General features: G+C 31.8%; 1 protein-coding gene across 1 annotated transcript in view; it reads left to right on the forward strand.

The window, feature by feature from the left end:
• LOC144843745 (uncharacterized) overlaps window positions 1-19,556 on the forward strand; it is a 30,569-nt gene extending 11,013 nt beyond the window's left edge. Inside the window, exons 4-27 of the mRNA XM_078700674.1 lie at window positions 3,052-3,152; window positions 3,448-3,540; window positions 4,014-4,124; window positions 4,274-4,409; window positions 4,728-4,845; window positions 4,982-5,220; window positions 5,317-5,357; window positions 5,921-5,990; window positions 6,242-6,424; window positions 6,605-6,717; window positions 7,143-7,306; window positions 7,468-7,576; window positions 7,658-7,804; window positions 7,983-8,111; window positions 8,545-8,673; window positions 9,146-9,274; window positions 9,605-9,733; window positions 12,533-12,658; window positions 13,086-13,260; window positions 13,557-13,625; window positions 14,709-14,914; window positions 15,316-15,435; window positions 15,786-15,893; window positions 15,981-19,556. Coding sequence (XP_078556800.1) covers window positions 3,052-3,152; window positions 3,448-3,540; window positions 4,014-4,124; window positions 4,274-4,409; window positions 4,728-4,845; window positions 4,982-5,220; window positions 5,317-5,357; window positions 5,921-5,990; window positions 6,242-6,424; window positions 6,605-6,717; window positions 7,143-7,306; window positions 7,468-7,576; window positions 7,658-7,804; window positions 7,983-8,111; window positions 8,545-8,673; window positions 9,146-9,274; window positions 9,605-9,733; window positions 12,533-12,658; window positions 13,086-13,260; window positions 13,557-13,625; window positions 14,709-14,914; window positions 15,316-15,435; window positions 15,786-15,893; window positions 15,981-16,081 — 3,046 coding nt within the window. The 3' untranslated portion in view covers window positions 16,082-19,556. The remainder of the gene's footprint in view (window positions 1-3,051; window positions 3,153-3,447; window positions 3,541-4,013; window positions 4,125-4,273; window positions 4,410-4,727; window positions 4,846-4,981; window positions 5,221-5,316; window positions 5,358-5,920; window positions 5,991-6,241; window positions 6,425-6,604; window positions 6,718-7,142; window positions 7,307-7,467; window positions 7,577-7,657; window positions 7,805-7,982; window positions 8,112-8,544; window positions 8,674-9,145; window positions 9,275-9,604; window positions 9,734-12,532; window positions 12,659-13,085; window positions 13,261-13,556; window positions 13,626-14,708; window positions 14,915-15,315; window positions 15,436-15,785; window positions 15,894-15,980) is intronic.
• Window positions 19,557-19,676: the final 120 nt, after the last annotated feature.

Here is a 19,676-nt window from a genome sequence, read left to right on the forward strand (position 1 = left end):
TTTAAAAGCAATTTAAAACCCAGAATCCCCCTTTAATTAAGGTCAGCATGTAAAATATCACATTTTATATTAAATATTGGTTTTAAATTTGTTGTGAATTCTATATTTTTTTACTATGATTGTTGGATTCAGTAGTAATTATTAATTGATAATTATCTGATAATTATTTAATTTCCCTTAGTTATCATGGAGTAAAGAATAAGTACTCCATGTTAGTTATGCATAGCAACAGTTACTATGGTGACTAAACTTGAGATATTCTTTAGATTTTTCATACTTATACAAATTTAAATTTGTAGGCCTAGATTATTAGCAGGCATGCCTTATTTGCATTTTCAAATTACTTCCGGTAAGGGGTCACCTCCCGTAAGCGACCACTCTCGTGGACCTGGAAATGTGGCCGCTTACGGTATTTAAAAAAACAATTATCCTTAGTTACGCATAGAAACAGAAACGCTAAGATAAATAATACATTTTGACACAATTTGACCCACAAATGACCCTTTCACAAGATCAGACTTTTTCTGTGATTTTTGGGATTCAGTAGATAAGTAAATTTGGGAAAAAATAGTAAAGCTATGTAATCAATTTTTGTAGTCATGAAACCCCGTATTAACAAAATTGTACTTAGTTACTGTACACATAGAAGCAGTTGCTACAATACACTATAGGTAAAATGTTGATGTCATTTGACCTCAATATGTAAAATACAATCTTTTTTTTCCCATGAAAACCCCATATTTTATTTATTTTTTAAAAATTATCCTTATTTTAGTTATGTATATAGAAACAGGTTTAAGATAACACTAAATGACAATTTTTTTACCTTCAGATTTTTTATTATTTATTCAAGACTTTTTTTCTGAGATTATTAGGATTCAGTAAATTTGGGAAAAAGTAGAAATGTAAAACTATGTAGAAAAAAAGTTTTGTATTTATGAAAACCCCTTATTTTTTCAATATTTTCGCATAGAAACAGTTACTATGGTAAAATGTTGACCTCATTTGACCTCAAAATGAATTTACAAGGTCAAGTTTGTCATCACTTTATGATTATTAGAATGCAGTAGAAGTGAAATTGAGAAAAAGTACAAATGCAATCAATTCAAAAAAATGTATTCATAATAACGCCATTTTTTTCGTTTTTTTTTTAAATTACTTTCCTTAGTTACACATAGAAATGGTTGCTACGGTAACACTAGGTAAAAAATGAAATTTTGAATTTTTATGAACTATGAACAGTTGTAGTAAAGTGGGGACCTGTCCTGTTTTGCATTCTGACCCCTTCTGACCTCAAATGACCTATTTACAAGGTCAGATTTTTTGGAACGTCTTTGTGTATCTCTTTACACAAAATAGATGTCAAAATTTATAAAAACCTAGACGTAATTATTTTAACGTTTAATATTATTTTCCATCAATAAATATTTCAATGCAAAATATTGTTTTTCTGCCAATTAATTGAAATAGACCTGGCAACACATTCTCGTATTTTATCTAAACTATTTGTATGACTCTAGTAGCATTATGACAAGCCAAATATTTAAATTTTGTTTTATGTGTTTTGTTTGTTGTTATTTTGTTTTTATTTTTTTGTATTTTCCGTATTTTCCTGGCAACACAAAACCTATGTACGTAATTTACCCCATTTTTTTGTTCATGATTATTGTTGAAAAACCTATTGACTATCAAATTACAAAATCTCAATTGATATAAAAACACCACTTTGGAAGTTATAGGTACGTTTATGAGGTATACTTTTATAAAAAAAATATTTTTTAAAAACATTCCTTTTTAAAATGATGGTATCAACCAAACTCCATTTTGTAAATTTTTTTTTCTACATTAAATGGAACTCAATACTTGGTTGTTACACTGCTATAAACAAAAACTGTATACTGTAAGTATTTTTGTTTAAAATATGTATACAAATTTGTACTTTTTCACTATAGAAAATCTGGGAAAAATGGCAAAAACATTAAAATTTGAAAATATTGTCCTTTTTCTGCTTCCATAAAATTGTAGTTAATTTATTTATCTGGTTATTTTTTCGCGGCAGAAACAGGACCATGTTATCTTAGAATTGTAGTATGGATATCGTATAGTATACTTTATATTTTAAAATATTGCGGCATTATTCAAGAGGATCCCCATGTGTTTAACATATTAGATGGTCCCTGCTTTCAAATGTTTTGTCATATAACATTTTATTATTCTACACCATGACAATAACATTTATGTTTGTTTAATTCAGGTGTTGATTTTTTATACATACTGTTACAAGACATATGTTCTTTCAATTACTATAGTTAAATTAATTAAATATGATTATTGTCTATTACCTATTATAAATTTAAAAATTTAATCAAAAATATTTTAAATTAATTATTTATAATTAATTAATTACTGTACAGTAGGCCTGCTATGCTATCTTCACTTTGTGAAATCAATTAAATTATTTAATATTTATTATGAAATGATTATGGTTCCATTAGATAGTTAAAAGATTATAAATTATAAATACAGCCATCATCTCTATCTTTGCAGCTTCATGTCTAGCTGCATAAATCAATAAATTAAACAGCTTTTCAGATCAATGTGTTTCATAACAATTTCATAATTCCATAACAATTTCATAATTCCATCACTGAATCGTCTCCGCTACAATCACACAATAAGCACATGAACATCATTTGAGTGGGCTTAATCTAGAGAAGTGATTAGAGTGGCGAAACACCCCCTCCAACTCCCTCCCCCTCCAACTCCCTCCCCCTCCAACTCCCTCCAACTCCCTCCCCCACTGAATCCGCCTATGAATGAATATTGTTTAAGCGATTGGAGCTTATAAAAAAAAAAAGATTAAAATACTGTGTACTTGACCTAAAATTATTTTTAAAAAATCTTATTATAATATACAGTGAATTTTGGAAATTAATTGCACAAACTTAGTAATTTTAGAATGCTATGTGAGGTTTAAATTTACAATTTGATTTAATTGTTGTCTGTGCTTGCTATTCATTTAGAATATTCTCATTGTTTTATTTCTTGCAGACTTCTGTACCGTAAGGCTTACCGACAAGAAGTGCGCACAATGTACCGAGCTAAGCGAGAATGTTGCTCAGGTTATGCGAGGAGTGGATCTAATTGTATTCGTAAGTACAGTTTGAATTTAATCAAAAGTTTACTTCTTTTTTTTTATAATAGTTTATAAATGTACTATCAGCTTTATATAAAGCTCTGTCTACACTATCAAACTTTATGTGACGAAAGAAATGTGATGTGGTGCCAATATATAGACATGATGATGTCATATCACAACCATATTTGAGCATATTACTACCATATTTGGGCACAAAACACTTTTTTTGATAGTGTAGACATCGCTTAAGATTAAACTTTGTACAGTAATGTATTTATAAAACTGATGATTTTTTGTTTATTTTTCAGCTTTGTGTTCTCCCAGTTGTCTGCATGGCACATGTATGTCACCAAATAATTGTGAATGCATTGCTGGTTATCGTGGAGATCAGTGTCAAAGTCGTAAGTACATATTATATTATTATTATAATATTTTTTACATACAGTACAATAGCATACAAGTGGGTTTTTTTAGTACTTATGACACAATTACAATATGCACCAAAAGAAGCGATTGTTTTTCAATTTGGTTACCAATCATCATTTACGCACAGACACCATTCAGACAAGACATTATTATTATTAGATAAATATATACATTATAACAAATTTTTAAAAATAATTAACCCACAACCGGTCATCATCTCTAGTGAGACACTTTTTTGTGAGAGCTTCGAGTCCAAACATTTGTAGTTTCAAAATGACATAAAAACAGTATACTGTATTTAGATCTTGTTGTAAATTAATGTTTAGAAGTCTCCCTTTTCAGTGTCAAATCAATCAAACCTTTACTTCCTTCACACCATGTAGTGAGTGTATTTTGTCGATAAATAAAAGTAATTTTACATTACCTATATGACTTTTTAAAATTTTAGCTTGCAAAGAAAACTTTTGGGGTGTGGCGTGTGCTGAGAAATGTCAATGTGAAAATGGTGCTTCTTGTGACCCACTTAATGGAATATGTTCCTGTACCCCTGGATTTACAGGTCTGTAAATAATAATATTGTTACGATAATATCAAAGAATGAAAACATAACCTCCTTGGCGGAGGTAATAAGAAAGATAATTTTGATAATTGAAACTACCAATATCGCATGTTGATTTTTTTCCTGGACAAAGATCATTTACATTTCAGGTGCAAATTGCAATGCTACATGCAGTAGTGGTCTTTATGGACAAGACTGCTTGTTACCTTGTGAATGTAAGAATGATGCCGAGTGTGACCCTGTCAATGGTGTCTGTAAATGCAAACCTGGCTTCACAGGACCCTAGTAAGTGTTGACTTATTTTGTAACTAAATACTCTTGTTAAGCTCTGTCTACACTATCAAATTTTATGTGAATAGAAACGTGATGTAGCCATATATGGGCATGATGATGTCATACCACTACCATATTTGGGAACATTACACTTTTTTTTTGTCAAAGGAGTTTGATAGTGTAGACAGAGCTTTAAATTGATTTATATTCATTCACATTGTGTATTTTATGTTGTGTGGAAAATAAATTACTATACTATACTACCTTTAAACCAATATGTTTGTATAAGGAATGAGGAATTTATATTTATCTTTGTCTTCACACCTCTAGCTGTGAATCGACTTGTCCAAGCGGCACTCATGGCTTAAACTGTGCCTTAGAATGTAGCTGTCACCATGGATCGTGCCATCATGAAACAGGGGAGTGCACATGTGAAGCTGGATGGAAGGTAAATATTATATAAAAGAATCATGTGTATTTTAATTAACTAAAGATTATTAGTTTAACATTGTTTGCAATACTATTGGTGAAATTTGTTCAATAAAGATTATTAATTTTAAAATTGTTTGTAATACTATTTACAGGGTGAAATTTGTTCAATACCGTGTGAACAAGGCACATACGGTGCTAATTGCACCGAGAAATGCGAATGTGATAATGCAGTATCATGTGACGTAGCAACAGGAGAATGTACATGTCTTCCTGGTTACATTGGGCGAAGATGTAGAAAGAGATGCAAACAAGGTTTCTATGGTAGTGAATGTCTAGAAAGTTGTGGTTGCCAAAATGGTGCTTCATGTTCACACATTGATGGAGAATGCACGTAAGTACATGTCTCACTCACTCAACTATCAACCATTTCTGTGATCAGGTATTTAGAAGTACTTTTTAAACTTTTTAAATTTATTTTCTGTTGCAGGTGTCAGCCTGGGTATGCTGGACTACAGTGTGAACAAGATGGTAAATGTATTTTGTAATTTAAAAAAAAATGATTATCTCATAATGCATAATGTATGGTGGCAGTTTTCAGGGAGTATGGTTTCAATAGAATAATAATATTTATTTGGCATAGAGAACATGATAGAATCGCTAAGAAAGTTAAAGTGGCAACACTTACTTTATTAGAGCAATATGGCATAATTGTAATGGATATCAGAATACCATGTGAGAGGCATGGGTTGGAGACCTGCCAGTATTGGATATATCCTTAGGCAAGTTCTGTCTACACTAGTAGTCTACGCGTGCTAGCCGTTCGCCGAGTCGCCTTAGGCGACTGAAGGGCACATCGCATTTCTTTGTAACATAAAGTTTGATAGTGTAGATAGAAGTTTACTTATTGCCTTGTAATCCATTGGTCCTGATGCATGATAAAGGACTTGGTATACTATTTAAAAAGAGTAGGAAATCATCTCCCATCTGGAAGAACATTCTTGCACTGAAAGAGGTCACCCAGTTTATAGAAGTTCAATAATCAAATCAAAGTTAACTCTATTTAGAAAGTCAATCAACTTTATCTTTAACAGAATGCACTGCATGGAAATATGGAAGTGATTGTACAAAGGATTGCACATGTAATAGAGAGAAAGCATCGAGGTATTTCCCAATATCCTTTTATATTACTAACATGATGTCCCACTAAATATCAGATGTTTCTCGTTATATTGTAACATGTCAAAATGCCAGATTTCCAAGTATGGACATCCCTCAAATGATGAAAAGGTCCAGGTCAATCTCCCCCATGCAAGATGTTATCCTTAAATATGCATGTTCTTTTCATCAACACCTCACCTCCAACTTTATGTTTAAAGATTAATTCACTCAATATTTTATGATTTTATTTATAGATGTCTAAGCCATACTGGTGAATGCGTCTGTTCCCCTGGGTACGAGGGTAGCAACTGTGAATCTCTATGTTCATTTGGATTCTATGGTCTTGAGTGTAAAGAATTGTGTGGGTGTCTGCATGGAAGTAAATGTAACCCTATCAATGGGTCTTGTACATGTACTGCAGGGTGGCGTGGAAAACAGTAAGTTGTTTCAAAATACTGTACAGTAGCTACAGTATATAGTAAATTTCATGATATTGTATGTTTTACCAAATACTGTACTGTACATATATTTTTATAACAATTTCGAGCTTTTTTTTACCATTTGTTAGATTACAAAAGGTACTGTTATCACTTTTCACTTAATGTATTCTATTTCAGTTGTGAACTACCATGTATGTCTGGGTCATATGGATTGAACTGTGACCTCACATGCAAATGTTTGAATGGAGCCGTTTGTGACAATGTTGATGGTACTTGTGACTGTGCCCCAGGTATGTGCTCTTTCAAATGTTGGTGACATTTTAATGTAAATAAAATGTATTTTTTATTTAGGATTAATGCTAATAGTGTTTCTTAATTTAGTAAATCACACTCATAGTTTACCAATTGATTAACATTATTAAACAGGTTACCTATTTAACTAAACGTAACAGATTTTGTTAACATTTAGTTTAAATCTGTCAAAATAAACTTTATTTGAAAAATTAGATACAGTAACTAAAGTTCTGTCTACACTATCAAACTAGTTTAACAAAAAAAGTGTGATGTGTCCAAATATGGTAGTGATATGCCCAAATATGGTAATGATATGACATCATCATGTCCATATATGGGCAAATCACATTTTTTTGTCACATAAAGTTTGATACTGTAGACAGAGCAAGTTAATAAATAAACTTGTTTACTTTGTTGGCAGGGTGGGATGGTATTCTGTGCGAGAAGCCTTGTTCATCAGGTTTCTATGGCAAGGGTTGTAATATGTCTTGCAATTGTGATAATGGTGCACCATGTGATCCTGTCAGAGGAACTTGTATATGCCCTGCAGGCTTTACAGGTGAAAAATGTGAGATGCCCTGTCAGGTACAGTATGCATGATTTCTACTTTAAATGTTAATCATTCATCGTCTCACAAAAAAAATAGCACTACCACAAAATACTCATAATTTAGGCAATTATTATTATTTATACTTCACTGAGTGGATATTTGTGCAATTTACAATTTTTTATACTATCAATTATAGACATCCATGTTTGGAATTGACTGTCAAAATAATTGCAGTTACTGTGGGTTAAATTCAAATGGATGTGACAATGTGATTGGTCAATGTATCTGTCTCCTTGGTTACACAGGTAAGTCCTAATTACATCATTGTTATTTTGCACACTACATAAATCTTCCTTATTCTTATCAACTATACTTGTTTTCAACAGGTGTCGATTGTAATAGCACTTGTCCTGATGGTTTCTGGGGACCAAACTGCAAACAGACATGTAGTTGTAAAAACAAAGGATCATGTGATCAATTTGATGGTTCGTGTATCTGTCCTCCGGGATTTTCCGGAAAACATTGTGAAAACTGTATGTTGGTTTTTTTAAAACTTTATTCATTTCTAACTGTAGGAAACTAGGTTTTGCAATTTACAATATACATATTAAAATATGACAACATTTTAAAAATAAAAATAAATATCATACATATAATGATGACTTTACGAGATATTTTTGTAATTCTTAAGTTTTGTATTGTATTTGTTAGTGTGCAAGGATGGCTTCTATGGTTTTGAGTGTGATTATGCTTGCCCTGATTGCCCAACTGGAACTTGCCACTCAAAGAACGCCAGCTGTGTCTGCCCGTCGGGATTTACAGGTCCAAAATGCTCACAAAGTAAGCAACAAATCGTCCTTTTGCATTAAGTTATATCAAGTATTTAGTGTAAAGCAGTTGCAATAATAAATCATACAATTCATTTGAAAAATTTTGTACAAAAATATTTAAGTTCTGTATGGGAGAATGATCAATTTATATTATTGTATTGTTGCTTGTAAATAGTTTTGAGTTTAGTTACAGTTTAGTTATTCATGTCTTTTTATTTTTCAATATGTTCTGTTTTGTTTCTTGGACCGCACCGCATAAACAAATAGATAAATAAACTGGAAACAAAATGTTGATTGCTTATAATTGTTATTGCTCTAATAGTAAGTACAATATTCTGGAACATATTGTCTATAACAGATATTTCAAAATTACAGAAAATTTATATGGAAAACAGTGACGAGAGCTATGCTATTCATATTTACATTCTCTCTCACTTGTGCAGGTTGTGATAACTATATGTATGGACACAATTGTGAAGATGTATGTCAGTGCCTGAACCGTGCAGACTGTAATTCTGTTAATGGTGAATGTCTGTGTCAACCAGGATTCCAAGGTCACTACTGTGAAAAACGTAAGTCACTATCTTACCTAAAATGATAATATTCGTATGAAATAAAGTCTGTTCACATAAAGATTTAGTATATATATGTGTTAATTTGAATTTATAAATTTCTTTTGTACAAACCACTCGAAATAAAAGAAACAAAAGTTTTTAATTCATTTGGTACTACAAACCAGATGAAAATGTTTACATTTAATTGACAAAGGTATAAAATGAGGTCAAGTCTGTTCACATAATGATTTAGAAGAAATCTGTGTTAATTTGAATTTAGACATTTCTTAGACAAAGCAATCAGAATAAAAAAAAAGTTTTTAGTTCATTCGGTACTACAAGCCATTTAATTGACAAAGGTATGAAATGAGGTCAAGTCTGTTGACATAATAAAAATTGTTTTCATATCACACAGATATAGAAGTAAAATATCTTGCAGTATCATCAAATAGTATCATTAAAAATTATGTTTATGTCCTCGTTTTGATAGCATGCGACCAAGGTTTCTATGGGTTTGGCTGTGAATCAGAGTGTAAATGCCAAAATTCTATGTCATGTGATCCTTACGATGGAGAGTGTGTATGTAAGCCAGGCTGGCATGGTGTTGTTTGTTCAGAACGTAAGTATGCAGCCTATTTTTAAGAATACATAGTATATTGATGTTTGACTGAGAGTGCAGCAGTATTGCGAAAGATACACCTGAATACTGAAATCCTTTATTTGTCCTTTATCATAATAAAATAATAGAAAGTCTTCTTAAAGATTGGCAAATATTAGTACTAATCAGTATATTAGTATTAATGTAGTACAGATAAATATAAAATATTAAAACAAATTAATATATAGAATACACACACATTATTGCACAAAAATTAATTTTTTAAATGCGGTTACAATTTAAAAGATAAAATACATATATAAAATAAAACTTATTCTTAATTTATTTCAGATTGTCCAGATGGAAAGTTTGGCAAAAACTGTTCTGAAGATTGTAAATGTGGGAACGGAGCGGACTGTGAAGCGGACTCTGGGAAATGTACATGTCAACCTGGTTGGGATGGACTATTGTGTAACATACGTACGTATTCTTTATTGTCAGTCTCACAGCATTACACCTTAAAGTAAATACTATATAGTGTAGGCCACTATGTAATTTCGTGTCATTTTTTTGTTAAAAGCAAAATTCCAGCTGATTTAGTGTCTTTTAGGATGTAAAGTAATAAAAAAAATATGTTGCCATTTTTTAAAAAAAGCTTAAGGGTGTCAAATCTAAGATGGCCGGCAATACGTAAAATATCCAATAAATGTACCATATTGGACAAAGTAACACTCTCTGCTCTGCTATATAAAAATTATTATAAACCTATATTCATCAGTATTTTGACATTTTGAATTTCAAAATGGCCGCCTTTTTTTTAAAATGGATTAAATTTCTTATTAAAACATGTGTAAGTTATGACGTTGATTGAAATCACATAAAATGATAGGCATATGACAATGACATGGTTATTAACACAAAATGGTGGCCATTTTGAATTTAAAAATGGCCACCATTTTTAAAAATTGGGTTAAATTTCTTATTAAAACGTGTGTAAGTTAAATTAAACTAGATTGAAATGACACAAAATGATATGCCTATGACAACAACATGGTGATTAACACAAAATGTTGACCATCAGGAGGTCTACAGTATAGTACACTTCTTCATATTAAAACATCTCATAAATTTCTTCAGTTTAATGACTAACTAACTAACTCTGCCAAATGAAATATTTCTAATCAGTGAGCTGTCTTGAATGCGATATAGTAAGTTGACCTTCCTTCGTTCTCTACTATTGTATCCATCAAACTTCAACAGACTGATCTGTGATCCCAACAAGCTTGTTCAGAAACAAATCAGCGAAAGTACTGCAATACCTCATTTCAAATGCTCATACTTTCTTATATACAAATTTTTGTTACTGCACATAACCTTACATATTGGGTATCAAAATGACCAGAATTGTACCGGGAAAGTTGTAAACTACATTTGAACATCATCCGCCATCTAGGATCCAGGTTAAGCTTGGTTCAAACTAGGACGCAACGCAAGGACGTAGACGCAACGCAAACCAGTTGACCAATGACAAGCGACCATCAAATAAATCCATTGCTTGTGATTGATTCAAATCCCTTACGTTGCGTTACGTCGTTGTGTTGCGTCTCTAGTGGGAACCAAGCATTAGGGGCCAAAATGTGGTCAAAATGGCCCACTTTTCCTCACTTTCGATGTTTGTTCTGTTTCAGCACGTAAGCATACATGTGGGATATCAAAATGACCATAATTGTACCCTGAATTTAATTGTGCTTAGGCTAGGGGTAGTAGGCTATCATATTGACCAGAACTGTGTGGTAGGAAATTGTTATAAAGTATTTTAATTAGCCCTGGGAAGGGGGTGGGGATGTAGGCCTGTCTGTAAACTACATCTGAAAACTGACACTGAGGGATTATGAGTTTAGTTTAGTTATAATGGGAAAGTTTAGGCGATGTGCCTTGTTAAACCCCATATCAACTACATTGTGTCGATGCGATTCTTGAAGGTATTAGCGGTCTCAGAATTGACAACGTCGGCTGGTAAACTGTTCCAATGGTTTATTACTCGTTGCGAGAAGGTATGTCTTCTACAGTTCAATCCTTTATGGAAAATAGGCTTGAAAAATCTCAGGTGATGCCCTCGAGTAATTCTGCTAATGTTACTTCTCATTTGGAAAAAGTCATCCTTGGCTACACCCTCGAAATCTTTAACAATTTTATATGCTTCAATCAGGTCACCTCGAATTCTTCTGTCATACAAGGTTGTTAGGCCAAGAAATTGTAAACGATCTTCATATGAATATGAACGGATACATGGAACTAATTTAGTCGCACGACGTTGTACTCTTTCAATTACATTTATGTCCTTTTGAAGATACGGATTCCATACTTGAACACAAAATTCGAGATGTGGGCGTACATAATGCTTGTAGATGACGTTAAAACAATCCTTATCCATATATACGAAAGTCCTTCTGATGCTTCTTAAACAGTTCATGGCCCGCTGAGATACTTTGGCGCAGTGTTGGCTTGGTTTACAGTCATTAGTAATTAGTACTCCTAGGTCCTTTATTTTCTTTTTTTATTTTCTTATTATATATCTAATATATAGAGAACATTGACAACTTTAGACAGCCTTATATTTAGACAATCCTATGAGAAGTGACTATTTTAGAACAACAAAAATTATTAGTGGTGGCCATTTTGAAATCCAAGATGGCCGACAGGTTATCACTTTACATAGTTAAGATTGTATAATGTGTAATACCATCAAAACGGACTTGTTCCACATTCATAATTTGTGTTATTGGTGATATTCTGGTTTTAAATAGGATTATTTGAATGTTGGTGGCCATCTTGAATTTGGTCCTTTAAATTTCGGCAACAATGGCAACATATTTTTTTTTATTCCTTATATTATCAAGATATGAAATAAAGTCAAAGTTTGCTTTTAACAAAAAATATACACGACATTCATATAAATGACATACCAGCCTACACCATAGAGATATATCTCTATGCCTACACTAATAGTATTGCTCAAAGAATTTTAAGATTTTAAACTTTTTTTATCTAGTGGTACACGGACATTGTTTTAGGTAACCAGAAGTAGTCAAGAATAAAGGAAAACTAACTGTATATTCTTGAATTCGTATTATTACTTTTAGTAGGAGCTGCTTTTTCTGGTTTGGTTCCAACTATGCCCATTATTTAAAAATATAATATGTTGCTGAGGTCATAGGTCATGTCCATATTCCCTGGCTTTTATATATATTTATAACTTCTGTTTTTTATGTCTTGCAGCATGTGAGGTTGGGTCGTTTGGAGTAAATTGCAAAGACAAATGCAAATGTGAGAATGATCAATTTACATGTGATCGTACATATGGATGTGTATGTCTTGATGAACATAAGGAAGGTTGTATATCAAGTAAGTATTCAAGTCATTTCCTGCATTGTTTTATAAACTGGTATCTTGAACTTTATCTTGTAATGCAATAACCTGATTGACTGAATTGGTGATTGCTTTTATGAGCATAAATATGAGAAGATGTTTTACACCAGTTCTATAAAGAAATATTATACATATACTTTAGATTACGACCATTGACCATTTACAGGTTGTTTGTGCATAACTCTTGAGTTATATTTTTAATGAGATTGTTAAAAGACAGTACAGTACATTGGCAGCCTCTGTATTGTTACCATTTTTATATGATCTGTCAAAACCATGGTTTTTTTTAATTTTATAGTATCTGCTGAAATTTGTATTTCAAACAAAGTTGTGGAACCATATGGGTGACAATATTTTTGCGATGAAAAACAGTTTTGTTAGTCATATTTTTGTTTTATTGCAGAAATCCAAGCAAATGCTGATAGATTGCTAGATGGAAATGATGGTGAAGAAGAGGGATCAAACTACATTCTGCCTCTTGTGATATCTTTTCTTCTTATAATCCTTCTCATCGCTATTATCCTTTTCCTGATACTAAGACGCCGCAGAAAAGAAAAAAGTCATATACCAGCCGTATCGTAAGTAATTTGATTATTATTCATCGAATTGTTTCTATTCTCAGAAGAATAATGTTTGTATGTTTATTATAGCATGAGCAGTAAAGCATCCAAATATTATAAAATAATTCCTGCATTTTAATATTTTAGTTTGATAGCAAATTATTCTTTATTGCATTATGCATCAATGTGTTAATTACATTTCAAATTTCTTTTCAAGTAATATATTTCTTTTGTCTTTTAAATTTAAAGCCTTAAAAAGTTGAATTGTCAGAACGTTGATAAGAATTTACCAATAAAAATTTTCACATCAACAGATATTCAGCATCAACTAATAATAGCGGCGGACGCTCGTATATGCGAGTACCACCTAGTGACGATGACAGGTTTGACATTCTCTGCAAATTGCACTTTATCATTTCGACTCTGCTTTCATCCACGCTTCTATTTCATAATTGTTGGCATATTACAGTCACTTTATCACATTTTCACATACATAGTCATGTAATTGATAATTTTGTCGATGTTTAATTGCATAATGACAATGATTTATATATATTGTGTATGCTGGTAGATTTTATTTGGTGAATTGTTTGTGTTTTTGCATGCATAAATATGCACTTGTCAATTGTATGACCACCGTGAGAGATGTGTCATTTGTATGACGTGCGTCATACCTTATGAATACAATGACGCACCCCTGTGTCAAAAAAGTGACTTACCTTTAGATAAGCATTACTCACCCGTTTTGAAGAACTAATTACCATGTTGTTTATGATATTGTTGGTGGTAAAGTGGTGGACATTGACACACCACTGTTTATTTATAGTACCAACGTACCATTTGATTTTTTGACGCACCATGTATCAATAATTATTTGTAAATGATGCACCTCTCCCGGGGGTTGTATAGTGGGTCATACATTTGACAAGTACATTATCATTAAAAGCAGGCAATCCTGTACTAAACAATGTCAAACTTTGGTTTGGTTAATGTATCATTCACATACATGCAATGTAATTTGGTATTCTTATATAACAGTAGTTCAAATGATTTTTCTTGTGCCTCAGATGCAATTGTTTTATTCTTTATTGTCAAGCAGGTACTACAACATATAGCCATCAAATCAAAATCAAACTTTATGTGACAAAAAAAAGTGATGATGTCATATCACTACTATATTTGGGCATATCACTACTATATTTGGGCACATCACATTTTTTTTGTCAAACTAGTTTGATAGTGTAGACAGAGCTTTAGTTCTGAGGGTAGAGTAACAACCCCTGTCATTACAGATGAGAAAGAGCACTGTTTGATGGCAAAGTACAGTAGGGAGACAGAAGTTTCTGTCTCCTGGAGACAGAAGTTTCCACACCTGTGAATATTCAATCAAAAACAACATTTAATTGTAAACTAATATTCCACTATGTTTCAGCATTTAAGTATGACCATATTGCTTACTTTTTTAGTTTTAGAGGGAATGCAACTACGAATCATTATTTTGATTGTCCGATGGAGTTCAACCCATGTACGGTGCCTGTGGGTGGTGCTAGGGGTGCAATACAATTGCAAAATAATGACCTCTTTGATGAGCCCTTGAAGAAAGGTGCTGGATCCAAGAATGTGGATCTCATGGGTGCTTGTGGTGGCAAAGAAGATCCTATTAATACTAAAAGTAAGTTTAAGTGTTAAGTTAAATTTTTTCTCTTGTGGTATGGTACAAATATTCAACAGATGATAACATTTTAATTACTATTTATCCTCTAGTATAATCACACCTCCGTAGAACACAAAATTGGGCCGACTTTGGGGAGTGGGACTATACCCGGGGCAACCCTGGTTCAGGGAAAAAATGTTTGTTATGCATCTGAACTTACTAGAGAGAGGCCTATACTGGGACTATACCTGGGGATATGCCTGTTTGTGAAAACATAAAATATGGGGTGGGATTATACCTGAAGTAGGATTATACCTGAGGCTACAGTATATGGTAAATTCTTTGAAATAAAATAAATAAAAGGTGTTGGTGAATTGAATTGATTGATTCAGTTTTAACCATATTTTTTGTATTTACAGATGCTGAAGCAGATCAGTATAATCCATATAAATCAACACCACCCCCAATCCCACCTCATGCTAATGTTAATTGTTACAGTGGTTCTAATATTGACAAAGTTCTAGCTGAGAAAAGTAATTGTAAGTATAAGTATATATAACTTTACACTGTTAGACATTATTATTGTATAAACTTTATTTATTCACAAGACTGGTGTATACAGCACATCACCATTGATTGTTTTTACACAAGTTTGTGATAGTGATATTAATAAATATTATGAATTCAGAACTGGGACACATGCATGTATTAAGTATGCAAAATACTTTTTGACACCCGTACCTTAATATAAATCTCTTCCACATTCCTTCATAAACTTTTCACAGCTGGTTATTTATTTGTTGTTATAAACATAATGATAGATTGTACCCTAATGCAATATTATACTACAACTATAAAAATATATTCAAATTGCATTTTTATTTCTTAGTGTTTGCAGAGAGGTCTCGAGAACATGGGGTTGTTGGGGGTGCTAGTCAATCACAGAAACCTCAAAATTTCTATGGCAACCCACCACGACAACCTGAAATTGCTCCAGGTATGTATTGCGACATCTGTTTGTTAGTAGGTACAGTAGTAGTAAATGATAACTGTATTCATTTTTTATCTGTTTGTATCATTTCAGCTACCACATACGAGGTTCCAAGACAGCAGCCTGTGTATGCAGAAATTCCAGAAGCTTATGAGAATGTGTCACTTGGAGGTTACAGCTATCCACCATTTTAATGACCTTTGACTTTCAACCTCAAATTTAACCATCAATCCACTTTCAACATGAGCAGTACAGTATCGGATAGAATAAATTAAGATCATTCGATAATTTGTAAAGAAAAGATATATTTTCAAGATAAAGATATATTTGAGGTTTATAAATCATAATTAAGTGATCATGTTTATAATAGATAAATTTATAAAGTACATATAAACTAGGTCTGTACGTATGTGCTCAAAAACTGGAAAGAAAAAGTGACTGAAGAAGGGAGAGAGCCACCAATGTACCACCCTAACCAGTGTGGTAACCAAATATCTGTGTGTATGCCATTCCTGAAATCTCTTCATTGATCCAGTGCCAAAAGTCTTGAGATGTTTATAATTGAAGATAGTCGATGAAGGAGTGGTCTTAAAGCAACACCCAGAAACATTTGAGGTCAAAAGTCAAAATACTTGTGGTAGATCTCTGTACCCAAATAGTTGCAAGACTAAAACAATGTATAGCTGATGCCAACATAGTCAATAGTGACTATGATGCCAGCCATATTTGTTTGGTAAGGCATCCTATATAATTGGTTGGTAAGAACTACACCATCCTACATCCTTGTGAATTTGAAATTGCTGCAACCATATTTTATCATTTCAGGAATTTTTATCAAAATGGTTCTGTGTAATTTATACATAATACTGTTGAATGTTTTGCGGTATTTTGTGTATCAATTCTGAAACTATCGACAGGACCATTGAAATATATAATATTTATACTGGGCGACCTCTTCAGTCAAAGACTGGTCTCCCAGAGGGCCCAGTTATGATCAGTGGCTGTGATGTACTAATACACCGGGGTAACCCCCTACTCGTCTCGAAAGATGTACTAGGTTCTTTAAAGTGCACACGAGCTAGATGTGTACACTGGACCTACAGTTTATAGTCCTTATCCGAGAAGACTCGTTCTACCACCAGAACCATGGAGTGAGTGAACCTTGAACCCCTGCCGATGTTATGGCTACGTAATTACGGTTCCACTGTCTTAACCACTCGGCCACTCACTCACCATGGTCATTTTTCCAACAGACACAGACTATAATTTGAAGGCTTCTTGGGCCAACTGATTTTTTCGGTTATGAAAATATCAGTCATGCGTTAAAACGTTTTGTAAATCAGTGATTCTATCTCGATCAACAAAGCATGAGGCTATAATGATAGCGCTTTACAAGGTTTCAATCTGCAAGAACAATACAAGTGAAAATAGCACACAAAAAAATCTCAAAGTAAAAAGGTGCACACACAAAAGCAAAGGAAAACATGAAACAAAACAATGTGACTGCGTCTTTCAATTCTTCGGGTTTACAATATTCCACAATGTTAAACTTTATTTAGTAGTGTAAGTATATAAAACCAATGGTCATTTTATGGTACAAAACTTTTGACTTCAGCGCTGTGTGGATCAGGAGTAAATACTTGTGAGTTGAGGTGCATCATTGGCAGTACAGCTCTTCGTTATAATGTGCAAACTAAACTAGGTTCTAGCCCGTAATTAGTAAAGATAAATGTTTTGGCACATATGGCATTTCATATGTATAATATAATACTCATAATTGTCTATGTTGTATTTTGAGACAAAAATCAAAATGTCGACTGGTGGAGTAACATAAAAAGGACACTAATTACAGACTTGGGGCAAGTCTATGTGCAAGCTTGCAAAGAATAAGATTTGAAGCTTCATACTGTAGATAAGAATGCTAAAAATGTTAATTTGTTTTAGTAATTGAAACTTTGTAGCAAATAATTTATAAAATCTTGGAAAAAAGGAGATTCTTTTTAATATTGCATATTTATAGTCAAAATATGAAATAATTTTTATATTATAGTACAGTATCACTATTAAGTTTCCATGGTGAATGAATATAACAGTTGACAAGAATAAACAAAATGTGAAAGCCATGAAGGAATGATGATATTCGGTTTTCAAAATAAATGCTTTATTTAAAATAGTATGGAAGTACAGTATTTAGATATATATTTATTGGAAAATATGAAGAAGTATTTAATATATTTAATTAAATTTATGTCCTATTTCAGAATACTTCAAATTGATTTTTTTCAATAGTTTATGTATTAGAATTTAGGCATGATCTATATAAGTATTGTACATAAGCAACAGAAGTGCATCCGTTTTCAATATATACTTTATTTACAGTTTAGGCATAATGTCTGCCTGAACCAGTTTAATCTGAAATTACTATAATTATTATATAACTAAAATAAAGTGTGGTAATTTAATTTGTTCTTGCCAAATTTACAATAAAAAACATTTTTTATTTAGTGCAATTTGTTTTAAATCCTGCCAATAACACTTCCTTAATTTACATAGCTTAAAGTTATGTATTCTGAAAAGAGGGACAGTTGTACCCTGACCTATGGGAATAAATTAGCATAAAGGTTGCTTTGCTTATTAACTGTGTTTGTGTTATACTGTTATATCATTTATGAATCGATAATATTTATGATATGATATTAAATTTATATTTCACATGGGAATACAATGACATAAAGTTGTATTACATTATCTTGCTATTAATTTCTACGATTTAATTGATTGTTAAAAAACAGATATAGTTTAGTTACATTGTTACATAATGCAAATCACCAGAACACACATTATAATGTCAGTGAAAATAAATTATTTCAACTCTTATTATAAGATAGACAAAATCTGCTAAAAATGTTTTTTGTATACTTCTAGTGCTTATTTTTTATAAACTACTGTATTATATGATTTAATGCAATTCAACATTTTTGTTTGTTTGTACACTCTTTTATATTTTGATTTCCTCACAAAAACATATTTAATGAATTGTGTATTCTATATAAAATTATTTTTATTTGATGATTAATGACCTTATTTTTAAATAAAATACTTTAATTTTTTTTATTTAAATTTGTTATAAAAACTAAACTTATTTGTTGTTTTTATGTTTAATTAAATCAAATGATGGTTACAATGATCTGTTTTTATAAAATATATTTAAGGTCCGACTATTGTGTAAACTTGTTGTACAGAAATACCCTGTGTTGAATTTTGTTTGTAAAATATTTGTTCTTGCCATCTTTTTGTAAATATGTAATAATTAAGTCTTTATTTAAAACATTTCAGAGGTTTAATAACAATGTCCTACTTTTTTTACATCTGTTTAAAGCGTCTGTCACATGCTCTCTGGCAAATAAAATCACATCTCAATAAGCCAATATATGCACGTAGCAGCATGGAGTGTCGCTAATTCTGTATGCAAAATCTGACATGAACCTGTTCTGATGGTTTTCTGATAGAAAATAGTTATTTAGCATCTTCTCTGGACATTTGATTAAAATTCCAATGTTTATGTCATCTTTTTTTTATGTCATCTTTTTTTTATGTCTGTATTCAGTGTAGTATTTTTGTAAATGATAATGAGCAATATTTATGAACAAAATAAATACATATTGTCAATTTGTAGTCTGTGTGACTATTTTTATGTTTGTAAGATGAACATATTAATGCACCACATGTGTTTTCACATTGCTATGTTAATGTGCATATAAATATATACGGATAATATTATCCTTATTA

Source organism: Antedon bifida, chromosome 1 (assembly GCF_963402885.1).
Source record: "Antedon bifida chromosome 1, ecAntBifi1.1, whole genome shotgun sequence".
NCBI classification, from domain to species: Eukaryota; Metazoa; Echinodermata; class Crinoidea; order Comatulida; family Antedonidae; genus Antedon; species Antedon bifida.